General features: G+C 31.9%; 1 protein-coding gene across 1 annotated transcript in view; it reads right to left on the reverse strand.

The window, feature by feature from the left end:
* Positions 1-26,284, reverse strand: part of SNTG1 (syntrophin gamma 1) — a 422,721-nt gene that overhangs the window by 163,220 nt on the left and 233,217 nt on the right. The window contains exons 5-7 of the mRNA XM_049775722.1: positions 13,614-13,671; positions 12,626-12,669; positions 12,492-12,533 (exon numbers count right to left, since the gene is read on the reverse strand). Of these exons, the coding sequence (XP_049631679.1) occupies positions 12,492-12,533; positions 12,626-12,669; positions 13,614-13,671 (144 nt within the window). The remainder of the gene's footprint in view (positions 1-12,491; positions 12,534-12,625; positions 12,670-13,613; positions 13,672-26,284) is intronic.

Genomic DNA, 26,284 nt, shown 5'->3' on the forward strand with positions numbered 1-26,284 from the left:
AGACATGTATCTTAAATGCAACATCCTGGTTCAATTTCCATCAATATGTATGGCCCTCTAATTCCCAAATCCATCAAGGACTGCCAGGAGTGATCTCTGAGCATAAAGCAAGAAGTAAGCCCTTAAGAACTCCAAACATTATACAAAAACTAAAAAGAAAAAAAACATACTTCTATATACTTTATTATGTGAGTATTACCAAGAATGTTAGTAACAATTTAGGAATAATGAAGCATAAGAAACCCTAAATTCACTACTGGTTGGAATAGTGTTCAATCCATATGGGGAAACTATATGGACACTTCCCTTAACAAAACAAGGAAATGAGCTTCAATAGGATCCAGAAATTCTTTTTCTTGGCATCTACACCATGACACCAGAAATAATATCTTGAGAAGACATTTGCATTTCTGTGTTTATAACTCTTCTTTATAATCAGTAAGATTTGGGAACAACTCAGGTGCTTAAGAGTGGATGAATCATCCCGATGGCAACACACAATTACAAAATGATCTTTTTCACATGTGGATTATAAAGAAACAATGAAGGATCAATGAATTGTAAGCACTATCAGACCCTGAGACTTGCCTACAGAATTGAATTTGCCAAGGTTAAGGCGTTCAGGTGGGATGACAAGATGAAACAATGATAGGACTATATTGAAATATAGTTGGTGGGTATGGAATTATTTTCAAATTTATTTCCTGAAATTCTGTCATTTACAATATTGTAAATCATTGTGTTTAAATAAGAATTGAAAAGAAACATATATACAAAAATATCTTAGCTGTGTTTAATATTAACAAATATTTATTTTAATAATAACAAAAATATACAAAAATGTTATTTAAATAGATAGGCTCTGTCAATGATTGATACAGATATAATACTGTATATGATGCATACTTGTGACTACTTTTGTATAGATTTAAAATGAATTCTTGGAAGTGTATTTTCTGTCATGAAGAATTCACTCACAATTCAACTTGAGATGTTGTCTCTTGACTTTCCCCTTTTTGTAAAAGTGTACAGACATTTTGAACTTATAGAAACCTCTATTTTTCTCTTCCCTTACTGCTTTCAGTCAATCAGTCTAAAAAAAAAAAACATTTTACTTCACCATATAATCTCCTGAAATTCTTTTCTGCAAGGAAAGGCATTGTTCCAGGTTAGGGCTTACTTTATTTTTCCTGCCAAGAACAGTTTCTCATTGAGAAATCAGGTGGTCAGACCAATTTTGAAGCCTGTAAGTCAGGTGTACTTCAGGAACAACTTAACTATGTTAAGTTCTGGTGTGTTGTTTTCCTGCTCAGTAGGTGTTTGCAACAGAACTTTCCAGTCCTAAACCACTTTGGGAACATCTCTAAGTGTCCAAAGAGTACTGAAAAGAAAGGTGAAAACATATTTTTCTGAGGATATTTAAACCAGTCCCCATGTCACCTAAGTCAATTCCATCACTTGATGAGAGAGCCAGGTGTCAGGTCATCTGCAATGTACTTTGAGAGTCACAGAGGAAACAAACTCGGAGACAATCACTAATCTTACCTACTACATAGTTGGTCAGTGATTCAAGAGATAAATAAAAAAGCAGAAGATAAAAATTTTCAGAAGAGAACTCCATTAAAACTATGTTTGTGAGTTAGTTCTCCTGGGAAAGTTTAGTATGGCATGGACACAATATCAACTAATTTAAAGAAATTTTACTTCCACATTAGTGGACTGGAGAACTTTATCTCTTACTTCTAATGTTTTTTCCTTCATCCTGCTCCTTCGATTAGAAGAGATTTTTGGTTTCTGGTTACAATTTTGAGTGCTAATGAGAAACACAGCTCTAGGCAAAATAAAAGCATGAGACATCATCTAATAATGAAGGATGGCACCTAAACAAAAGTCATCTGTGATGAAGACTTCTTAGATAAGTCTTCATGCACTAAATCCATACACTTCATATACAAGATTGCTTGGTGCCTTTAGTGTAGAAGCTGTTCGGTGTTAGCCATTCTTTCTTCAACTCTTAGGGCTGTTGCAAAAGTGCTTAAGGTGGTTGCTCTCTTGCAACTTTTAAGTGCTTCCCACCAGGGCAAAGTATGGTATTCCCTTTTAGGAATAATGGGTGAAAGTCCTCTTAATACAGATGTTAACCAGAGTCAGTAGGAACTTTAGTCTGATTATACCAAAAGTCTTCTCAGAAGAAATTAAAGTCAACTTGGAAGGAAAAGATGAGAAAGATCCTGTTTTTATTATTTTTTATCATAGGTTTTGCTGCTCCAAGGAAGTGTACAAAAGCATGGTAAACTCAGCTTTAATTCCAAAATACTCTTTGTTAAAGTGCTCATTAAGACATTGAAGGAATTCCACTAAAGTGTTAACACCGGGATGTAAAAATATTGGCTAATGGAGCTAAAGAGATAGAACAATAGAGAGTTTGCATATAGCTAACCCTGATAAGACCCAGCATCCTGTATGGTCCCCAAAAACCACCAGGAGGGATGGAGCGGTGGCACAGAAGTAGGGTGTTTGCCTTACATGCAGTTGGTTGACCTAGGACAAACTGCAGTTTGATCCCCGGTGTCCCATAGTCAGGATAGATTTCTGAGTGCATAGCCAGGAGTAACCCTTGATCATCATTGGTGTGGCCCAACACCCCCCCCCATCAAAAAAAAAAAAAAAGAGAACCATCAGGTGTTATCCCTGAGCACTATATAGTATGCCTCAACCCTCCCAATAAAGAAAATAACTAGCTTAAACTTTGATGTCACATCTGTCATATTTACCACAAAATATGTGAAATTATTCATTAAACTTATTTCAATAGAAAATAATTGCCAGGGCCGGGCAGTGGCGCTAGAGGTAAGGTGCCTGCCTTGCCTGCGCTAGCCTTGGATGGACCGAGGTTCGATCCCCCGGTGTCCCATATGGTCCCCCAAGCCAGGAGCGACTTCTGAGCGCATAGCCAGGAGTAACCCCTGAGCATCACCGGGTGTGGCCCAAAAACCAAAAAATAAAATAAAAAATAAAAAAAATAATTGCCATAGAGTTGAAGATTAATTTCATATAGAAAATTTTAAAATGTTTGTGCACTTTATAGAAAGAAAGTAGAATTTATTTAATGAGCTATCAGATGCTAAGAAATACATGTGACACCATCAGCATCTCATGAGGACTTAATGTTTCAAATGAAAGTTTAGATCTATACTTTAATTCTGAAAGGGACCTCAATATTTATTTTAACTATATTTGTCCCAGATAAAGACTGAATACTAAAAGTAACTGAAAAGGAACAGCATTATTTGAAATTCAAATACTTAAAATATTCATTGTAATTTTTATTACAATGGAGGATCGGTAATAAAACAAGGGGCTGGAGTGGTGGTGAAAGTTGTAAGGCATCTGCCTTGCATGTGTTAAGGACAGACCACAATATAATCACCCAGTGTCCCATATGGTTCCCCAAGCCAGGAACAATTTCTGAGTGCATAGACAGGAGTAACCCCTGAGTGTCACCGGGTGTGGCCCAAAAAGCAAATTAAAGGAAAAAAAAAGTGAAAAAACAAAATAAATAAGATCATTTTTTTCAAAATATTTTTTAGTCTTCCTAGACATTAATGTATTACTATGAAAAATAACTAACTTATGTATATTTTATTACCATGCATATAAATAAACTTAATATTGGTTTTAAGAGCATTAAGATTTATTAAATTCTTTGTTGCCATGGCCTTTTTGTTTGGTTTTAGAGCCACACTAACCTGGGCCCAGATATTACTTCTGGCTCTGTGCTCAGGGTCACTCCTGAAGTCTTGGGGAACTAAAAGGGGTGCAGAATAAAAACAGGTGGGTACTGTGCAAGGTATCTTCCTCACACATACAAAGTCATACCTCATTTTGCAGTAATCTGTATTACTGTTTTCCTAAAAATCAAAATATTAAGGATAAAACTTTTAAATATTGATATGTTCTGACAAAGTTGGAGACAGATGAAAATGTCTCCTGCAAGTCAGGTCATTCCTCTAGAAGGAGAGAAGCCAGAGCCACTCTAACTCATTGAATTGACATGATTTTAATGTCTCTATATTGCCAAACATCAGTAAATCTGATTTGCAAGTAGGCAATTAAATTTTAGTTCAATTCTTTGTCCTTTGTTGAGCTCAATGACTTTCTAGCAAATGATGGGGTATCCAAATAGAAAATTCTCTGGTCATACTGAGTTTGTGAAAAATAATTATCTGAGTTTATTAAAAATCATTTGAAAATTAAAAATAAAGATAGAACACTGTTTCATAAGCATGTCTTTCTCTACAGATCAAATTCTAATTTTGCAGAAGTGATCACATAAATGCATTTTACTCGAGCTGATTTAAAATATACTCTCATGAATTATCTTGGTTTACTTAAGGTTGCAGTCTAGTTTATAAAAGAACTCAAAAATTACATCTGCTATTGATTCTCTAACAGGACAGTGGAAGCCAGAGTTCACTATAGGAATTTAGCTCAGACAGCAGAAATAGCTCTTACTCGAATATTTAAACTGGTTGATGATTAGTGTAAATATTTTCTCCTTTCTATGTGCTCAGGTGGCTATTTTGAAAGAAAGGTTTGTCTGTAGTTTTGTTTTGTTTTGAATCACAACCAGTGGTGATCAGGCCTTATGTCTGGATCTACACTCAAGGATCATTTCTGACTGGCCTAGGAAACCCTATAGGGTATTGGGGATTCAATATGCATCTTGCATGCAAGGCTAGTGCCCTATCCTAAGTATTCTGTCACAGGCCCTAAAAAAGTTATTTTTAACAGCAAAAAAAAAATAATAATAGTAAGTCCTACAAATCAGGGAAGTAAAACTCTAAAACTACTGGAAGTAATACAGATTATGAAAAAACTAGAAGTTAAAACTGTATGGGATATTATAAAAAGAATATTGATACATTTAAGGGAAATAGTCACATTGATGCGATAACTAAAAAGTTGCCCTTAAGTCTTAATCATGGAATTTCACCCTATCCATAGTGTATTTCTGTAAAGTAAGGATATTCTGAAGGAGAGAACCAATGAGAATTTCAGGATAATCTCCAAAAGCAAACTAACAGAAAACTACTTAGTCCCAAATCTATACAGTGGGAAAGCATTAAAGAGTTACAAGTACTACAGATCTACACTTTTGAGATTTCATACTGTGCTCTGAATATGCATTTAAACTTATTATGCCAGTTTAAAATATAACCTCTTAATTATAAATAATGCTGACTCTCATCTTTCTGCAGTCAAGAGTCTGAATAAATGAATCCATTGTCTCTATCCTTTTATTCACATTTTATGATGCAAATAAATCATGCATCTGAATCAAACAACGTGTAAGCAATTAATTTCTTCTATGTTTTATATAAGCAAGTGAGTGAAGGGACACAAGTTAGTGTTGACAGGCATGGAGAGTGAAAAAGACAATGCAATTTATAGGCATTAACAAATTTATTCTATTATTAAAAATGGCATTTCTGGGCCCGGAGAGATAGCACAGCAGTGTTTGCCTTGTGAGCAGCAGATCCAGTACCTAAGGTGGTTGGTTCGAATCCCAGTGTCCCATATGGTCCCCTGTGCCTGCCAGAAGCTATTTCTGAGCAGACAGCCAGGAGTAACACCACCAGGTGTGGCCCAAAAACCAAAAAAAAAAAAAAAAAGGCATTTCTGGGGCCAGAGTGATAAAGCAACAGTATTTTCCTTGCATGCAGATGACCCAGGATGGACCTGGGTTCAATCCCTGGTGTCCCATATGGTCCCCCAAGTCAGGAGCAATTTCTGAATGCATAACTAGGAGTAACCCCTAAATGTTACTGGGTGTGGCCCCAAAACAAACAAAAATACAAAAAAAATGACATTTCTGACAAATGAGAAATTTCTGCTCCCATAGCATGCTTAGATGACAGTAGTTGAATATATCTCAAGTTTCTTTCCATTGGCAATTACCTAATCCTGTTTTATATTTTGATATTCCACACATGTGTAATATATTGTCTTTGCTTTCAAAATCACTTCAATGAGCATGGCTTTCTCCAATTCCATCTAATTTGCTGCTATCTTCAATATTATCTCATAACTCAGCAGTATTCCATTTTGTAAATATTAATATCTGCCACAATCTGTTTTTATATTTAACTTATGAGGACACTTGGGTTGTTTCCAGATCTTACCTACTATAAATAATGATGTTATGAACATTGCAGAGGTTTTTATTTTGGAATTAGTGTTTTTATGTTCTTGAGTAGTTGCCCAGAGTAAAATTGCTGGGACATATTGAAACTCTATCCTTAATTTTTGAGAAGTGTCCAAGTCATTTTCCAAAAAAGCTGAAGTAAACAAAAAAACCTTCAACACTAAGTGTTTGTTTGTATACCAGCAGTTACTGTTTTCCAGACTTCTTAATATAGACTATTAAAGATGTTGTACAGTTCTACAGAATCGCCATCCATTTGCTCTATGTTTTTATATGCTTTTGTTTTACTTTGCATTTTTAATTTTTAATGATCACATATTGAATACATAAATATGTGCAGTAGGTTAATATTTTCTATTAGTGGAATCTCTTTAATTTTAAGATTTGTTCCTTTAATAGTGAAGAAATTCTTCAGTTTCATGAACTAAACAACTTCTTTAATAATGGGATATTCATGGCATTATGTTGTAATATTTAAAATTCTATCAGGGTCTAAATATTTGAGAGTCTTGCCTGTGTTTTCTTTAATTTATTCCATAGAATTAGGTTTTGTATCAAGGTCTTGACACTTGAAATCAATTAATATTTACTATGTATAACTCCAGATAATTTATGAATGGTTATATAATAAAGTTAGGCCTTCTATCCCCTACAGAACAGATTGCTCAGAGAAATCTACTTCAAAAGAATTTATCGTGGAAAAGAAGCAGAAATAACTTTAGACATGATAAAACCTATCTCAGACAAATGATAGTATCATGCTGATAATTTTTTCATTTGATATCATGATAGACAAAATATTATTTTCTTCTGTTTTCTTCCTAATATACAATAAAAGACCCATCTAGAAAAACATTATAAAAATAATTACCTTATATTCTGCAACATAAATGATTAGTGTCAAGATTATAATCCGGTGTCAAGGTCATCAGATAATTAGAAATTGTATAATATGGTAAGTTTAAAAAGATGAGTACTAAATAAAATATGTATTTTTGAGTGAGGTCCTGGGTTATATTATACCACAATAGGACAAAGTTAGGAAATCTGAATAGAGTATAGAACTCTGCCAATAAAAAACTCTGTATCATGTTGTCATTTAGTTCTTATGTATTTATTTATTTTATTATTTTTTTTTTGGTTTGCAAGGCAACTGCCCTACTGCTGTGCTATCTCTATGGCTTCATTATTAATCCTAATAATGTATTAATTTAAGTAGTAATAGTTATGGAGTAATAAGTATCTAGAAACTGGGATGTAGAGTATATATCAATCCTTGCTGCTATGCTTCAAATGGATACTTATATAGTTATCCTAAAATAGTTTATTTAAACCATTTTGTTCTGCCTCATAAATTGAGAGGAAAAAAGAATGGATGGAACCAGAACCAAACAGTTATATGAACACTGAGTAGAAATAAAATATGATCAGACTTTAGACATCAAACTCAAAGTCAACGACATCAGAATCGATACCCAATCTACAACACAGAGGGGCCAGTTACACTACAGTTGGGGGTCAAAGGAGAGAGATATGGGATGTATGCTGGGAATAGGGGTAGAGGGAGGGCAACCCTGGTTGTGGGAATGCTCTAATTTATTGTCCCTACATACCCTAAATATCATTGTAAAAGATTCGTAATTCACTTTGGTCACTATAAAAATATTTTAAAAAATCAAATTAAAACATTTGAAGACTTAAAATTTTTTCTTTTATTTATTTTCTTTTGGGGAAGAGCACACCCGGTGGTACTCTGGGGTTACTCCTGGCTCTACACTCAAAATTGTTCCTGGGGTGTAGCAGTAAGGCATTCATCTTTCATGCGGCTGATCCAGGACTGACCTCAGTTCAATCCCAGGTGTGTCTCATATGGTCCCCATATAATTAGACATAATATATAGTACAATTAGACATAAATATAATAGTTAATAATTAATACTATAAAATCCTTAAGAGAAAATGGAATGCAAAAATATGTCTTTGTAGCTTAAACTTTTAGATAAGACAGCAAAAATGCAAAAAAATACTATATGATATTGATAAACAGAACTTTACTAAAACAAAAAAATTAAGAATAAGACTATTTCAAAATTGAAGACTATTTTCAAGCAAGAAAATATTTGTATTCCATATATTTGATTGCCACCCAACAAAACAAAAATAGAAATTTCCATGATTCAAATTAATCAAGAATATGTAGGAATAGTATGTAATAATGATAGAGATGGTCAATGTTCATATTAACTAAGATAATGAAAAGTAAATTCTGGTAATGCTTCATTAGAAATAGAGACATATACATGAGATTTTATTTGCATTTTCTTTTGCTTGGAATTTTATTTATTTTAAATATACATAATTATATTTTGTATCATTCCCATAATATGTATTCTTTTTATTCCATATAATTTCTTTTTGATAATTCCACTGTTACTCTATTAAAATACATGACTAAAATATATTAAGTGTTATTTTCTAATTTTTGCCTACCTATTAAATATTGCAGTGCACATTTAATTAATTAGTTAATTAATTTATTTAACTCTAAGGATTAAGACCTTTTTAGCTGGTTGGTATTTCTGCCTTGATGTTCTCCACTGATCCTTAGAGTACCCAAGTAAACCTAAAGATAGTTAATCTGTAAATGGCAAAGTTTTTATTTCAGTAATGTTTCCTAAATCTATTAAACCATCTTTAAAATGAGTCCAATTCTTTTATTTCACTAAATTCATTTAGTTTTACGTAAGAACCGTGTTTAGGACCAGCTACCTTTTTGAGGGGCTCTTGGGGTGGTTTGTTTTGGTTCTTGTTTTTATGTTTGATTTTTTTCCCCCTGCATTGATCTTTCACTTAATGGTAGTGGTATCAATTTTTGGATGTGTAATGTTTATATGAGAAAACAAAAAAGCTGATGTATAGCCCTGTATACACTGTAGATAATATTTTTGTAAAACAAAACAAAACAAAACAAAAAACTAAGGCTGAATTAATGAACAAGAATAAATACTGAATATTTCATCATTAAAGTTTCATTGTATTTCTTGTGCATTAATTGACCATAATTCCCTGTATATTATGTTCATGTAGCTGAGTATGTAATTTTTTTTGTTAACTAGATCAAGTTGTCAGCATTTGTTGGTGTAAGTAAACATTGCAGATACATCCTGAGTTTAGTTTAAGCCAAATATATACATAGAAAAAGGGTCTTCCCGTTAATGGAGGATGATTTTTAGTACGTGTGTTAATTTCAGTTTTGTATGTTTAACTTTTATTAAATAAAATGTTTCTAAACTAAAAAATAATTAATTAATTAATTAATTAATTTATTTATTTGGTTTTGGGGTCACACCCAGCAGCGCTCAGGGGTTATTCCTGGCTCTACACTCAGAAATTGCTCCTGGCAGGCTCGGGGGACCATATGGGATCCTGGGATTTGAGCCACCATCCTTCTGTATGCAAGACAAATGCCCTACCTCCATGTTATCTCTCTGGCCCCACATTTTATATTTTAACCTTAATAATTATGTTTATAGATTTCTATGTTCATAGTTTTCTTAATACATTTACTTCAAATTTTGAATCAATTTTTGTAATTATTATATTGTTTCTCTTGATTTCTTCCCATAATTTTCTGGTATTATTCATTTTTCTCAAGTGATTTTCATCTTTTGTTGTTTTCTGGAGATTTGCTGTTTGGTATCATGGACGTTTCTGATTCTTTTCTCAGTGCCTATTACTCTGATTATGGACTTTCCAGTTTTTGTGTTTGTCTGTTTGTTTGTTTGCTTTGTTTTTGTCAATAATAATCTTTAGTTCCATTATTTCTGATTGTATGCTTCTCATTTCCTCATACTTTCTAGAACAACTATTTTATAGTTTCACTGAATTCATTAAAGTCTTACCTAAAGTGTCTCTAAAACCAATTTCTGAGAAATCTGTACTTAGTTGTGCTGGGTTTAAAGTTTGTTATGATTATTGTGCCCATTCATATATATATTCCTAGACATTTTATATCTCAGTCCTACTTAGGTAGTAGTACATTTATTTGCCAAAATGATTAAAATTGGGAAAACTTTAATAACTTCTGGAAATTCAAATACTAACACTAAATAAAATAGTAGTACCTATATTAATAATAATGTTAAAATTTTCATAAAACTAAATTTATTATAAAGGATAATATATTGGACAAGAATGTAATATAGGAATTAGGACACTAACCTTGCATGCAGCCAACCCTGGTTTAATATCAGGCATTTACATATGCCCCTAAAAATCATAGGGGGAGACCTTAAGCACAAAGTAAGAAATAAGTCTTGAACACTACCAGATGTGGCCCCAAAATAAAAATAATAAAGACCACATAATTTGCAATACAATCATTAGTTCCTCTTGAAGTATTGCAAGGCATTGAATAAAAATAAAAAATAAATGTAATTATATAACTATGAGTTAATTCTAATCTTTCATGACATAACACACTAATCAATTTAATCAAAGTTCTATTACAGTTGGTCTTAGCACGTTACCTATATCTGAAGACAAAATCACAATCTACAGCATATGATTTTGAAAGAGAATGCAATTATGTTTCCTCTGTATAGTGAGTTTAAAATTACTTTATACAGTGGGCTGAGCATAATACAGTGGTTATGGCAGTGCATGCTTCTGACTCAGGTTCTAACCCCAGCAAACCATATGCACCCAGAGCACCATTTGGATTAAGTTGGATTAAATTGGATTAAATTCTGTGTGCAAAGAAAAGCATAAACTCTAAGCATCACTGAATTTGACTCCAAAGTAAAACAAAAATAAGTTATTAAATAAATAATAAACTACTTTGAAAAAATATAGTATTTGTATTTTGTTTATATTTAAAAGTAACATGGATATTCAGTGTTCTGTGTTGTTTTCTCAAATGTCTTAAAACTTGTTATAAACTAGTATGTTTTCTTCTATAAATTTTTGTAAAAACTTGAAACCTCAAATAGATCTAGTTTTATGATGTCTACTACAGGGTGGCAAATAAGTCCAAATAAGACTTTTGAAAAGAAAAAAGACAAGTGATGAATACTAACAAACCTTGATATTTTTAAGTGCTCATTAAGGAGAACACAATTACCAGTGCTTGTAGGCCTCTGGTTTTCATAAACACTTGAAGTTGTCTTTGAATTTTAAAATATGTAAATATATGAAATACTGTTCTCTAAATAGGCTTTAGCATTCAGAGATAGAGATAAGTGGATATTTGGATAAAGTAATGATTATATGCTCATGTGTAGCACTCAAATAGAACAAGGAGAAAAATGCCTGTAGTGTTTTTATATGGTACTTGATTTTTATTTGGTTGGTTTGATTTTGTTTTATGGGCCACTCCCAGTGACGTTCAGGGGTTACTCCTGGCTATGTGCTCAGAAATTTCCTGGCTTGGGGGCCATATGGGATGCTGGGAATCAAATCCAGGTCCTCCTGGGTCAGCCGCATGTAGTATTTGGCACTTGATTTTAACTTTTAAATATATTTTCCCTCTACTATGTGAGCTGATAGCAAATTTCAGTGGCTCTGTTTGTTATTTTATTAACCATGCATAACTACCAGATACTGGTATGTGCTCTATTTCTTACTCTGTCATTTTTATGTCAACTTAAAATTCCCTACATAAACTCCATAATCTTCTATTATTAAACTGTTTTAATTTTATATTTTTTCCAAAATATAACATTGAGAATAAATACAATGAAAACTACTAGGCTAATCATGAAAATTAAAATTCCTGGGCACGCTGTACCACACTGTACAAAACTTTTTTTTCTGTGATTAATCTCCCTTTATTCTATAAATGTCCTGCATGTATTTATACACACCTCTGCTTGTTTTTCCATTTATATTGTTTATAAAATTTTAAATATCTGTAAGATTTATAGATGTAATTCAGTTAGAGATACAATTAATCAAGAATGGTAAGATTTAAGAAGCAGTAAATGACCGAAGCCCAACTACAATTACTGAAAGCCCAATTACTGATTGTAATCACGGTGTTTGAATAAAGATATTATTTAGAAAAAACAGTAAAAAAAAAAAAAGCAAGCAGACCTCTGTTTATCTAACACTTGGTATTCAGCTGTACTTATTAAATTTTTAATAGATTCAATAATGTTAAGTATATCATTTATAATATGTTAGAACATTAAACAATGTTTATGGTTAGTAAACAAGAAAGTGCACATTAGTGCATTAATCCTTTAGTTATGGAAAAATCATGAAACTAAGATAACAAACTCACCACTTCTTCATGTTTGCATTTTCTTACATTTATTCCATTTATCTACAATGAAAAGAAAGGCATAATATTACATTATGTACTATTTATTTACTGTATGTTTTGAAGTCATGTAAAAATGATGATAAAGAGAATACCTGTAGAATTGCATCTCCAATAAAGAGGAGTCCAGAAAGTTCCACTATTAATCAAAAAAGACAATTATCAACTGTTTTTTCACAGATAAAAAGACAACTGATAAAAAACATTAGAAAACTTGTGTTTCTTACTTAAAGCATATAAATATCTATAAAAGGGGCCCGTGAGGTGGAGCTAGAGGTAAGGTGTCTGCCTTGCAAGCGCTAGCCAAGGAAGGATCACGGTTCGATCCCCCGGTGTCCCATAATGTTCCCCCCAAGCCAGGGGCAATTTCTGAGCGCTTAGCCAGGAGTAACCCCTGAGCACCAAACGGGTGTGGCCCAAAAAACAAAACAAAACAAAAAACAAAAACAAAAAAATATCTATAAAAATATAAGTGCAAAACAATAATTTTCGAACAAATATTAAAAACATGCTAAGATGTTTCTCTGTAACTTATTATTTTCATATGTTACAGTTGTTAAATAACAATTCTTTCCCTGGATGGAAGTACTAATAAAGAGAATTAATTCCAAGTTGTCATACTGATTTTAATAATTGAGATAGTTAATTTATACTTTCAATAATTTTAGTAGATAAATTTCATAAACATATCAGAATCTTTTAGATTTATTTGTGGAATTTGCTATGTTTGATATGTCTTGTTATCTGATGTTTGATTAATTTTAATATTTAGTAGAAAAGTTAAAGCTTCTTTCAGTCCTTAATTCTTGCAGTTATTAATTACTTATATTAAATAATATAAATAGTCACTTTTATATAATAATTACATTCTATTATGTTTTTTTTTCAAAGAATTCTTGTTCAAAAGATGTTTCCCTATAGGAATAAGGGAGCGTATTCAGAAACTAAGCTCAATTGCCTGCTGTCTGGTCATAGGGAGCTCAGAACTGCATCCCATATCAAACTGCAATATTTAACATATCCTTTTTGAAGAGTAATAGTCTTTAAAAACAGAATTATTATACAGTTATATCAATTCTGTACCTCTTTGCTCCTTAGATATTTTTGAGATGACAACTGGTATGTTATGTTCAGCTCCTCCCTGAAAAGAGAAAAATCACATATTGTGACATTGTGTTTTTCCTTTTTTCAGTTTTTGGTTTGGGAACCATACCTGGAGAAACTCAGAGATTAGTCCTGGCTTAGTGCTCAGAAATTGCTCCTGGCAGGTTGCAGACCATATGGGATGCTGGGGATTGAATCTGGATCCTTCTGAGTCAGCCACATGCAAGGTAAACACCCTACTGCTGTGGTATCTCTCCAACTTCAATATATTGTGATTATTTTCTTAAAAATTATTTAGTTATTCATATTTAATGATGGAAGTGTGTGATTTACAATATTATTAATCATGATTTCCAGTGTACCTAATTCCAGCACCACACCAATCACTAGTGTACCCCCTCCCTCCTCTTCCTTTAACAACCCCCCTCCGCAAACTCAGTTTTGTACATCAGTTCTTATATTGAGTTGCTGTTGACCCTTTGTTGTTATCTTGCTGTGTGTTTTTTAAATTTTTTTGTGACCAAAGTGAATTACAAATCTTTCAGATTAACAGTCATATTTAAGGTATATGGTGACAATAAATCAGGGCCATTTCCACCACCAGTGTTGTCTTCCCTCGACCCCTATTCCCAGCATGCATCCATATTTCCCTATTCTCAAAAAGTAAAGATTCAGTTTGACTCAGAAATCTGTACAAGCTATAAATAGGATGTCAATGAATACCAAAAAATTTAGATGGACTGATAGAACTTTTTTTTTATTAAACTGGTGGTACTTTCAAAAAGAGCTGAGTAATTCTGTAACAGCTAATAATTTTAACAGTCAACACTGTTAGTTTAATAGCAAAGTTTCTAATAAAGATTGGTGTTTCTTTAAAATATATTTATTTTATACTAATATCACTGCATAATACTTTGTAGGACCTATAATATAAGAAAAATATTGGTTGTTTTTCCATGCTGGTGATCAAATAGAGACACCTTGGATATTAAATAACTAAAAGATATATTTAGCCTTACAAATATTTTATACAATATATTTACCCTTACAAATATATATATTTATCAGATATCTCCATAGTTCTCCTGAGCAAAAGAATAGGTAAAGAACCTTCAATACTTCTAGAAGGAGAGCTAATTATAGTATAAGCAAAGGAGTATTTGCATTACATTTGGCCAAAAAAATTTTGGAATTTGACATACCATAAAGAAATTTTTCTGGCCAAATTTATCTTACCTTTTACATGACTGGTGTAGGTTTGATAGTGAGTGCTATAAGAAGTCCCCTGAGTCTTCATTAGATTTATAACTTATAGTTATAGAGATAACAGATATATACAAAATATACCACCCAAATACACTAATTTTGATGTTAATTTGACAACTTAATCTGAGAAGAACCTGAAAACTGAAAATTCTCTCTACCACTTGTAATTCAGAAGGGATTGAAGAACACATCTTCGTCTCTGACAAGAAAATCTATTAATTGAATGATTTACTATTTTTGTTGCTATAAACAGTAGGAATAATATAATTCAGTTATTGTTGTTCAGATATTTTGAGGCATAATTGACATCCTTATTCTCATTGTTATTTTTGTGGCTGTCATTGCTGTTTTTTTTCTCATGGCCTTCCTTACTTATATTACTGAATCCAAAGATTGTCTTAGTGCTGACATTTTTCAGCTATTATCATGGTAAAAATGTAAAATGTCTTTCCCTGGAGATTCTCTTGAAAGAGATAAGTGTACTACATCATTTATAGGAATTTCTATATTTCTGTAAGGGAGATGGACAGAGGGCTCTCTAGGAGGTCATATTCTTATTGCAGATAGTTATTTGAATACCCCCAAGAGATTTTCACCAAAAGGCCTGCTGTAGAAGCTTCAACCCTGTGTGACAAGTTGGTGAAATTCTGTAGAGATAGTTTTGAGATTCATGTTATGGTACTGACATTATATTTCCTTCACATATATTTGGTTTAGAATTAATTTTTCCTTCTGCTGTGTATTCACAGGTAAAATATAGTCTTGATTAAAATATTTTAACCTGAATATATTTCAGCACCAAATTAAAGTCAATATTTCTCTCTCTGTCTCTCTCTGTCTCTGTCTCTCTCTCTGTCTCTCTCTGTCTCTCTCTGTCTCTCTGTCTCTCTGTCTCTCTGTCTCTGTCTCTCTCTGTCTCTCTCTGTCTCTCTCTGTCTCTCTCTGTCTCTCTCTGTCTCTCTCTCTCTCTCTCTCTCTCTCTCTCTCTCTCTTTCTCCAGATTGACCTTGCAATTTCTGCTTCTGGGAATCAAGTATTTGGCCAGCATGCAGATTTTGGGCTATTGACTTTTTCTAGAAATTGCGAATTGCATCTTCGTAGACTTAGCTCTCTCTTTCATTTCATTTCAACCTCTAAAACAATGGAAACCTGTCCCCTTATAATGGGAATTTGACAGAATTCCTACAGAATTCTCACTTCTCACTAATATCTTATTTTATACATCTGAGACTAGCTTGCTAGGAACTGCTTTTGAGATATTAAAATTAACCTTCTCCTTTGTTACTCAGGATTCTTACAACTTATCATCCTAGCCTGATATATTATTTTATTGTTAAACTATGCTTGTAATTATAAGCATCTTTTTCATATCTGTGACTGGCAATTTACTTCCTTTTTATTAATAATTTTTATTGTGACCAAAGTGATTACAAATTTTTCACAGTAATATTTTAGCTATATAGCGGCATTGAACCCAGGGCATTTCCACCACCAGTGTTGTTCTCCCCTCAACACTGTTCCCAGCATGCATCGCATATCCCCCTTCACTGGGCTGCTAGTATAATTGGTCCCCTATGTTCCTAGCTTGTTGTAGAATGGGTATCGATTCTGTTGTCATTGGCTTTGGATTTGGTGTTTAACTGATTTTTTTTTTTATGTTTACTCAATGTTGGTCTTGGTACCATCCATTTTTCCCCTCAATTTATGAGGCAGAACAAGATGGTTTGAATTATGTGGTTCTGTTCGAAAGGAATGAAAAAGAATAAAAAAAACAAACAAAAAACCAAAATGAAAACAACAACAAAAAGAAAATAAATCAAGAAACAAACAAAAATCCAGGAGGGGTCCATCTAGAGAGTTATAAATATCAATTTAAGAGAAAAAAAGGAGAAAAGAAAGAAAACATCACAAAAAGACAAAAAGATTTTTTAAAAATAAAAAAAGCACAACAGCAACACAGAGAACAACCAAGCAATAATCACTAGCTTGAAATAAAAAAGGAAAAAAAATTGTGCTTTCTTTCTTTTTTCCCCTCTTTTGCATAGGAGCAGTAAATATTGGGGAAGATTAGAAAGAGAATTCCCTTGGCCTAAGAGATAAAGAGTTTCTCTGCCCTTGAAGCATACTGCCATGGGAACAGCTAAAGGCTCTGTACATGCTCTTTTACTCTCCCTTAGGTCTTTTTGTGGTGTCTGGAAACATTCTGCTCAGTTGTGGATGATAAAATCAGGCCTTTGTAGCTAGAGATCTTGGTATTTGCACAGGTAATAGGATGGAGCCTAGGATAGAGTCTTTCTTTACAGTTCTAAAACAACACTGTTGTTTTAATCAGTTTTCTGTAATTGGTGGTCTTGGTGTTTGCAACGATCCTAGGACAAAGCCTCAGATAGTTCTTTCATTATGTTTCCAGAAGTTCTGCTCAGTTCAGTTGTTTCAGTCAGACCTCTGGAATTAGAGATCTTGGTTTGTTGTACAAATTGTAGGCCAAAGCCTAGGCTAGGGTCTTTCTTATTGGTCCAGTATAAGTTCTGCCCAGTCATGGTTGTCATATTCAGTATTCTGTAGTCAGCAATCCTGGTTTTTGCACAAATCAAAGGATGATGTGTTTTCTGATTTCATCTTATCCTTAGGTGATGAGATAAGACAACCTGTTCTTAGATCAAGTTGTTGCCATTTACTCATTGTCAGGATGTCATATCAAAACTGGCACATGTTGGTGTCAGAGTAGTATTAAGAACATTCCAGTGGGAATTTGGTTCCTGGAGCTGTTGTAGAGAACTGTATTCTGATATAGAGATCAGGGTTGGACCATCACTGTCTAATCGCATGGAGTCTAAGATGGGTACACATGACATTTCAAGTCTGGAAGCACCGTGTGCATTTTACTTATATTCCTGCCCCAGACATTAAACTTAGAATGCCGTTTCTCTACATACATTGTGTGCTCTCACATTTCTTCATATTTCACCGCCTTGTGCATCCATTCTCCTCAAGAAGACTCAAAGAAGTTCTCTAATATAACTGGATGCCAAGAGCTAGTCAGAAGCATAAGGGTCTTATGAAAATTTACTCAGTAATTTAATCTTTCCTCTCAATATTCTAGAGACATTTTAATGACAAGATGTATTTAATGTTTAATAAAAAGATGTAATAAATATTTTATTTTTACATTTTATTTTTATATACAACAAATAAAATATTCAATTACAAGATATATTAAAGTAAATTATTTACAATATTTTAATGATAACATGTGACTAACAATATTATCAAAAAGATGTAACTAACTACAATGTTAATGATTTTTTCTTTTATACATAATGATTCTTCTGAAATTGGAATAGAATACAAAGGTAGTCACTGATATTTTTATAATCAGACATTTATAAAATCAAATTTTATAAAATTTATATTTGATTTTAAAAACTGATTGTATAATCAATTTTAAATTAATTAGAAGATATTTTTAAGTGTAGCTCAAGTGATAGGATGTAATCTTGTGAGATCAGACAGCTCATTATAATTAATTAAATTTATTTGTAAGCCTAAATGGGAAGAATTTTAGCTTTCTCACAAAAAAATAAAAAACTTTAACTTTTTAAAAATAAGGGAGAAAGTTCTGATCGTATTTATAATGAAAGCTAAAATCATTAGCAGCCTCTGTTTTGTGACCTCATCACACTCTACAGTTTCTTCTGGATTTTCTAAACCTAGTGGTTGTCAATGTGCAGTCCTCTCTGTTTCAAATGAGTTCTTCCTTAACTTTTAATTTAGTTAAAAGTTTCTCATATTCATGATTTCAGTTAAAGAACCCTTCAACATTTCTTTGATGGACAGCAGTAACTTATTGTAGTGCTGGAACATCAATGTGTATTTTTCTACTACTGTCAGTGTAATAAAAATTAAGTAAGAGTTTCTATTAACATTTGTTCCTGGCTGGATCAATAGTACAGAAGTAGGGTGTTTGCCTTGCACACAGCCTATTCAGGATGGACAGTAGGTCAAATCCTGGCATCCTATATGGTCCCCTAAGCCAGGAGCGATTTCTGAGTGCATAGCCAGGAGTAACTCCTGAGAGTCACTGGGTGTGGCCCAAAAACCAAAACAAACAAACAAACAAACCCCAAAACATTTGTTCCTAATCTATTCTTAAATCAGTGTGTGGTTTATAATTTTTTTCATAAAATAAATAAATTGAGCAATGGTATTGCAGTTTAAAATCAAGACATTAAAGTTAAACCACAGGAAAAAAATAAAGTTAAACCATAGTCTAAAGCAAATCTCAGAAAATATAAAAGGGCATACTATGACATTTTAATTATGCAAATGGCATAATTAAGTATATACCCTTGATAACTGAAATTAGGCTATAAAAACCTATAAAACTTTTATTATAACTTACACAACAAATTTACCATTATAACTATAAAATTACATCAAATACATTCATAGGTTATAGAGCTGAAAAACTCCAGAAATGTTTAATTCAATGTTTTCATTATATCAATATTACATCATATTCTACATAGTGGAAGTTATGTTTTATTCCTCATAATTATGACCCATTTTGATTAGGAACAATATTTTAAATTGGGTTAAAAGCAGAAGACTTTAAATAAAGATGTGAATTGGAAACCATAAGATAAACACTTAAAGGAGCAACCTAGAATACTGACAAATATGTTTATCTATTCATACATATTCTCATCTGCATAACTTACTTAGTTTTATTTGAAAAAAATGTTTGCCTTATCTACATTTTGATTTAATTTATATAAAAGTCCAAATATTAAAATATATAGCATAGAAAAAATCTATTAGTGGCTTTGAAATACAAAAAAGCTATATGAGAAGGAAAGAAATGTAACTAAAAATACGAGTCATAATTTTAAGTCATAAAATTTCCTACACAATATATTCATGAGTATAACAAAAACCTTAATATATACTTATCATAAATAAATTTTATGGTATATGACACATATCAACAAACTAAAATGCTAGAAATGTAAATTAATAAGGTCTCCATGGAATTGTGTGAAAACTGTAAACATATTAAGAATGTATCTACTGTATAATTCAACAGATTCACTCCTATGTGACTATCTGAACAGCACTAAGCCATTAATTAAAAAAGATCTATTCATAACTTTGTCTACTACAGTTTTATTTTAAAAAACCAAGTTATATAAATAATTAGACATCTAATTTGTATGACAGGTAGGTATAGAATAGATAAAACAATGAAATGTCACTCGTTGCTAAATAAATTTGAAATGCTGATGCTTACTTTACTATGGATAGAATTATAGCTGTGATGCCAAATATAGAATGACAAAGATGAATCATCTCACCTGTGTGAGAAATAAGAACACAAAGAAAGGGAACAAATGTACTCAAAAGGGAAATAAATCTATGTAAATAAGTATGGAGATTGTTTTTATGATATTGGAAATTAAAAAATAAAAGATTCCATTGGGTTTCTTTGTGCTGGAGGAAACTTATCACATAGCTTTTATATCATATATGATATGATAAGCATATCCTTAAGATAAAAATTGTAGCAAAATGTACACTAATGTAGCTAACATTATTTTATGAAAATAAAATAAAGAAGATGTTTCAAATAATGATTGCTCAGTGAGCTTAATATAAGTCACTCTTTGTTCTAATGCATAATCTTCAAATTGAATATATTGATTTCATAACAATCTGATAAATATTATTAAAATATAAAGGAAAGTGTAGCTCAATAATGATGGAAAATGTAAATAATAGAACATAAGAGAGGGAAGCTTCCTAGGAGACACAGTATAGTGCACAAAGAAGCTTAATTGATCAGTTTTAAATCATGATGCTCACATCTTTCAGAATTAGGCATTTTCTAATAAACACAGAATTTGAAGTGTCTAAAGCCATATGAGTGTTAGGTCAGATATAAATGTCAGACACAGATTTTAATTGATTTGACTCTTGTTCATTTATACATTTTATTTTGCTAGATATACTAAATCAATAGGGGGTCATAACTAATGTGACAATCAGATGAATAAATTCTCCAAGAAGATTGAAAAAAACAGTGAGTTGGCACCTGGACAACTGATTGACTTTATCCTAACAACTCCCGTGATGCTCTCCAGAAAACTTGTAAGAAGTGAATCAGGGATCAAAGAGATAATATGGTGGCTAGGGCACTTGCCCTCCATGGACCTGACATAACATTCACCCCTGACACTCTGTAAGTCCTCTGATCCTTATCAGGAATAATTCCCAAGCACTTCCAGGTGTGCATGAACCCACTCCTCCCAAATAAGCAAACAAACAAATCCTCAAATCAGTGAAGCGCACAATAAACTTACTATGAGTTTGGGCAATGACTTTCCATAAACAGCATTATCTTTAATTTAAGTAAAACTTGAACTTTAAGGGCGAGATGGTCCTTAGGCAAAGAGGGAGAGAAAGGGGTCTTCTGGGGGAGGGTTAAAAACACACAAAAACCCCAGTGAGTTCACAAAAGAAGTATAATGTCAACCTAACAGGAGAACTTATATACACAACTGAATTGGGGAGGTGAGAAGAGGTGTTGGTGTCTTGGGGTAGGGTCATAAGGAGATTGGTGATGGGTGTGATGCTGTATGTTTTCAATAAATCATTATATTATTATAATCAACAGAATCTCAAATAAAATTAAGGAAAGTAAATTATCCTTTCTTTACAAAAAATTTGCCTGTAATTGTGTGGAGCAAAAGACAAATAGTTCATCAGTATCCTATGATGGAGAGATAGAAGCAAATACATTTTGTATGCCAGAATCTTCTGCTTCATGAACCATAAAACCATAAAACCATAAAAATCAGTATAAAGTCTGTTGATACTTAAGGTGAAAAACAATAGAGAGAAAACTAAAACTAGATTAAAATTTATTTGAATTTTATTCTAGATTACAAAAAAAATACAATACTAATTTTGTTAAATCAACTCTCTTATTTTATGTGGTATTAGTATTGTTTGAATGGGACCTTTATTTTATCTTCACTACTTCTTAACTAACTTGACTTTCAATGAAAGATAGCAAACCACTTCTTAACTAACTTGACTTTCAATGAAAGATAGCAAACCAAAGTCCAAGAGAACACTCACTCAACAACTAATTATCTATACATTTAATTATCAAAAAGGAAACTTTGTTATCCTTCAGCCGAGTTATTAAACATATTTAAAAAATAAAGTGAAATATTATAAAAACCATAAAATGCAATAAAATACAGTCAGAATTACTTTTAAGGTGTAAAAAGTGAATATATTCTCTCAATCATTTGTAATGGTTAATTTCAGACCTCTGTCAAAAATTCTCACTACTAAAGCTTACTCTATACCAGTATATGTTACTTAACTCAACAAAATATAATATGTTAAATGCAGATATATGGTGTTATAGCAAATATTCAGCAATAATTAAAAACACAAATAAATAGGCAAATTAATAAATCAGTTAACTTATTAATATATGAAATTAAAGAATCAGTTCCTATTATTATAATTTTATAAACCACCATATATAAACATGTACATCATAGACATTTAAACAATACGCCTATATAGAGATAAAATGAATATGTATAATACATTACTGTTTAAAATAATCATATTTTGAAATACATTAAAAATAAACATATTTTAAAATAAATCATCAGTCCAAATTTAAGTGTGAATAAAAAATATACAAATTATAAAATGGAGACTTCAGAATAAACAGATTCTATTTAAATTAAATAATTTTATTTATTAAAAATTAAACATTAAAAATTAAAAATAAAATAAAATATAATTTAAATAATTTAATATCTATATACTGTTTGCTTTTGTCCCATGAATGTAAAAGATTAAGGGATCAAATGGCTTGCATGTGGCCAAGCAGGGTTTTATCCCTGGCATGCCATATAGTCCCCAGTGCAGAAGTATTTTCTGAGTACAGAGCCAGGAGTACCAGTTATGGCCCAACCCCCCAAAAATAAAAATAATAATTTTACTAATATACAGTACTGTTTTCTATCATATATTATTTTTGTAGTCAATATTTTGAATACACTTACTTAAATTATATACTGTACATATATAAATTTTTGCTTGGATAAAAATAATAAAACTGTTAAATTGGGGTAATATCTTGAATCTAGAGAGGTATGCCGAGAAAAAGACTTAAAATGTACTGCAGAGTACAGCTTTGTCATACTAAATGGAAATAAATTAGCAACCTAGTTTCCAAATCTTTTGAAAAATTAAATAGTACTTTCATTAATAGGACAGTTGGTAAGACCTTTTGAATATTACCATAAAGCATATAGATGTGTATATTAAGTAAAACAGATGATGATTGAGGTATCATTATTGGGGGGAAAGAAATATATTTTTAATAATATTTATTGTGACCAAAGTGAATTACAAATCTTTCACAGTAAAAATTAAGGTACATTGAATTAGGGGTATTCCCACCACCAGTGTTGTCTTCCCTCCAACCCTGTTCCCAGCATCCCCTTCATTTGCTCCCCAGACTGCTAGTATTACTGGTCCCCTCTCTGTACAATTTGTTGAAGATTGGGTATCGATTCTGTTGTCGTTGACTTTAGGTTTGGTGTTTAAGTCTGATCCTTTTTATTTTTACTCAATGTTCATATGACTGTTTGGTTCTGGTACCATCCATTTTCCCCCTCAATTTATGAGGCAGAACAAGATGATTCAAGTTATTTGGTTTTGTTTAAAAAGAAGAAAAGAAGAAAAAGAAAACAAAATAAAAGCAAAAAACTGGGAGGTGTCTGTCCAGAGGTTATAAATATCAATTTAAAATGAAGAAAGGCAGAGGCCAAAGCATGGCTCAAGCGGTAGGGCATTTGCCTTGCACACGCTGACCTAAGACAGACCATGGTTTCATCTCCCCCAGCATCCCACATGGTTTCCCGAGCCTACCAGGAGTGATTTCTGAGCTTAGAGCCACGAGTACCCCTTGAGTGCTGCCAAGTGTGACCCAAAAACCAAAAAATAAAAATAAATAAATTAAAATTAAAAATTAAAATACCAAAACCAGCAACTACAAAAAAGCACCACAGCAACAAATACAACAGCGAAACAATAACCACTAAAATAAAAGAAAAAAAAAGAAGAAAAGAAAAGAAAAAAAGAAAGGTGGGCTGGTGTGACAAGGTTTTCGCTTTTATTTCTTTCCTTTCTTTCTTTCTTTCTTTCTTTTTTTCTTTCCTTTCTTCCTTCCTTCCTTCCTTTCTTTCTTTCTTTCTTTCTTTCTTTCTTTCTTTCTTTCTTTCTTTCTTTCTTTCTTTCTTCTTTCTTTTTTCATTTTATTTCTTTCTTTCTTTTTCTTTCTTTCTCTCTTTCTTCTTTCTTCTCTTTTCCTTCTTTTCTTTCTTTCTTTCTTCTCTCTCTTTTCTTTCTTCTTTCTTCTTTCTTCTTTCTTTCTTTCTCTTTTCTTTCTTTCTTTCTTTCTTTCTTTCTTTCTTTCTTTCTTTCTTTCTTTCTCTTTCTTTCTTTCTTTCTTTCTTCTTCTTTTCTTTCTTTCTTTTCTTTCTTTCTTTCTTTTTTCTTTCTTTCTTTCTTTCTTTTCTTTCTTTCTTTCTCTCTTCTCTCTCTCTCTTCTCTTTCTCTCTCTCTTCTTTCTCTTCTTTCTTTCTTTCTTCTTTCTTTCTTTTCTTTCTTTCTTTCTTTCTTTCTTTCTTTCTTTCTTTCTTTCTTTCTTTTCTTTCTTTCTTTCTTTCTTTCTTTTCTTTCTTTCTTCTTTCTTTTCTTTCTTCTTTCTTTCTTTCTTTCTTTCTTGCATAGGCACAGTAAATATTGGCGAAATTAGAAAGCAAGTTCCCTTGGCCTAAAAGATACAGGGTTTCTCTGCACTTGAAACATAGATTCTGTTTTGAAGTGGAATAAAGAAGATGGTTGTGTTTTTGGACAAGAAACTAGTCAAACTGAATAATTATAACAACATTTTTAAATTGTATAAATAGAAATTTTAATACTTATGTTTTAAGACTTATAGATGTTTCAGATTTATGATATATCTAACAACATTGCATACATACAACATTTTTAACAACATTGAAATATAACAATATTGTAATGGTCTTAGAAAATTAGACAACTATAAATCAAGGATAAGTTATCCTACAGTAAACTAAATAGACTAAGCATAGAATATTTACTACTTAAACTCATGTAAATTTTTCATTGAAAACTTAAACTGTGATTCAGAGAAAACAGCTAGTTTATCATAAGAATGAAGGACTTATTCTTATCTTGACATATTTAATATATTTAATATTTCACAGCAATAAGTTTATTTGTATAGATAGAGCAAATATTAGGTATCTTTTGACACAAAGTAATCAGATTCCAATCAAGTAACAGGATAAAGACTACTTGTATAGTAAAGACCTGTAAAAAGTCTTGTAAAGATTACTTGTAGCTACTAGTATATTTTGAAACTTCAGGATGAGAAAGATAAAACCCAAAATATAATTGTTACAGGTAGATCTTATGGAATCCTGAACATTTGTCAGACTGGCTTAACTTAAGCATTAGATGCCCTACAAAATGCCTCAATTTCTTATACCCTAAAACATGGATGCAAATGGACCCAGGGGAAGCTTTGTGTTCAATAAATATGTTTGCAATGTCTTTAAAAAGTAGTCTCTAGGAACCAGAGCAGTGGCACAGTGGTAGGGCATTTGCCTTGGGCATGCTAACCTAAGACTGATCGTGGTTCATCCCCTGGCATCCCATATTGTCCCCAGAGCCAGGAGCAATTTCTGAGCTGAGTCAGGAGTAACCTCTGAGGTCATGGGTGTGGCCCCAAAACCAAAACCAAAACAAACCAAACCAAACAAAAGTAGCCTCTAACCAAACAAAACTAGACTCAGTCTCTGAAACCTAGTACTTTCCAGGGTTAGGTGAACTAATTCAGACTGGTCTGAAGCCCTAGTGGTAAAATAAGATTAAATTCTTCTTTGGAAAAACCATCTTGCTCCAAGTTAACTAAATCTTAAGTTTTAAAGTACACTTACATTTCTAACTGTTCCTATGACTGCTACGTTTATGATGAGCAAATAATCTGCTATATTAATTGTAAGGTGAAAAATAATCATGCTTCATTTTAGAGACCTGCCACTTTGTGTAAAGTCCAAAATTTTGTCCTGTGGAAAGATAATATAGCTTACAATTCCAATCCAAAGTAAATGGAATTTGATAGAGCAAAATTATTGATTTTAAAATAGCCTCAATTAAAACAGTGCTTTACTTTACTAAAAATAAACATTTTATTTTAGAACTTAAAAATAATTAAATCTTAATTGTATAAAAATAAATATTATATTATTAGTAATATT

Source organism: Suncus etruscus, chromosome 6 (genome assembly GCF_024139225.1).
Source record: "Suncus etruscus isolate mSunEtr1 chromosome 6, mSunEtr1.pri.cur, whole genome shotgun sequence".
Lineage (NCBI taxonomy): Eukaryota > Metazoa > Chordata > Mammalia > Eulipotyphla > Soricidae > Suncus > Suncus etruscus.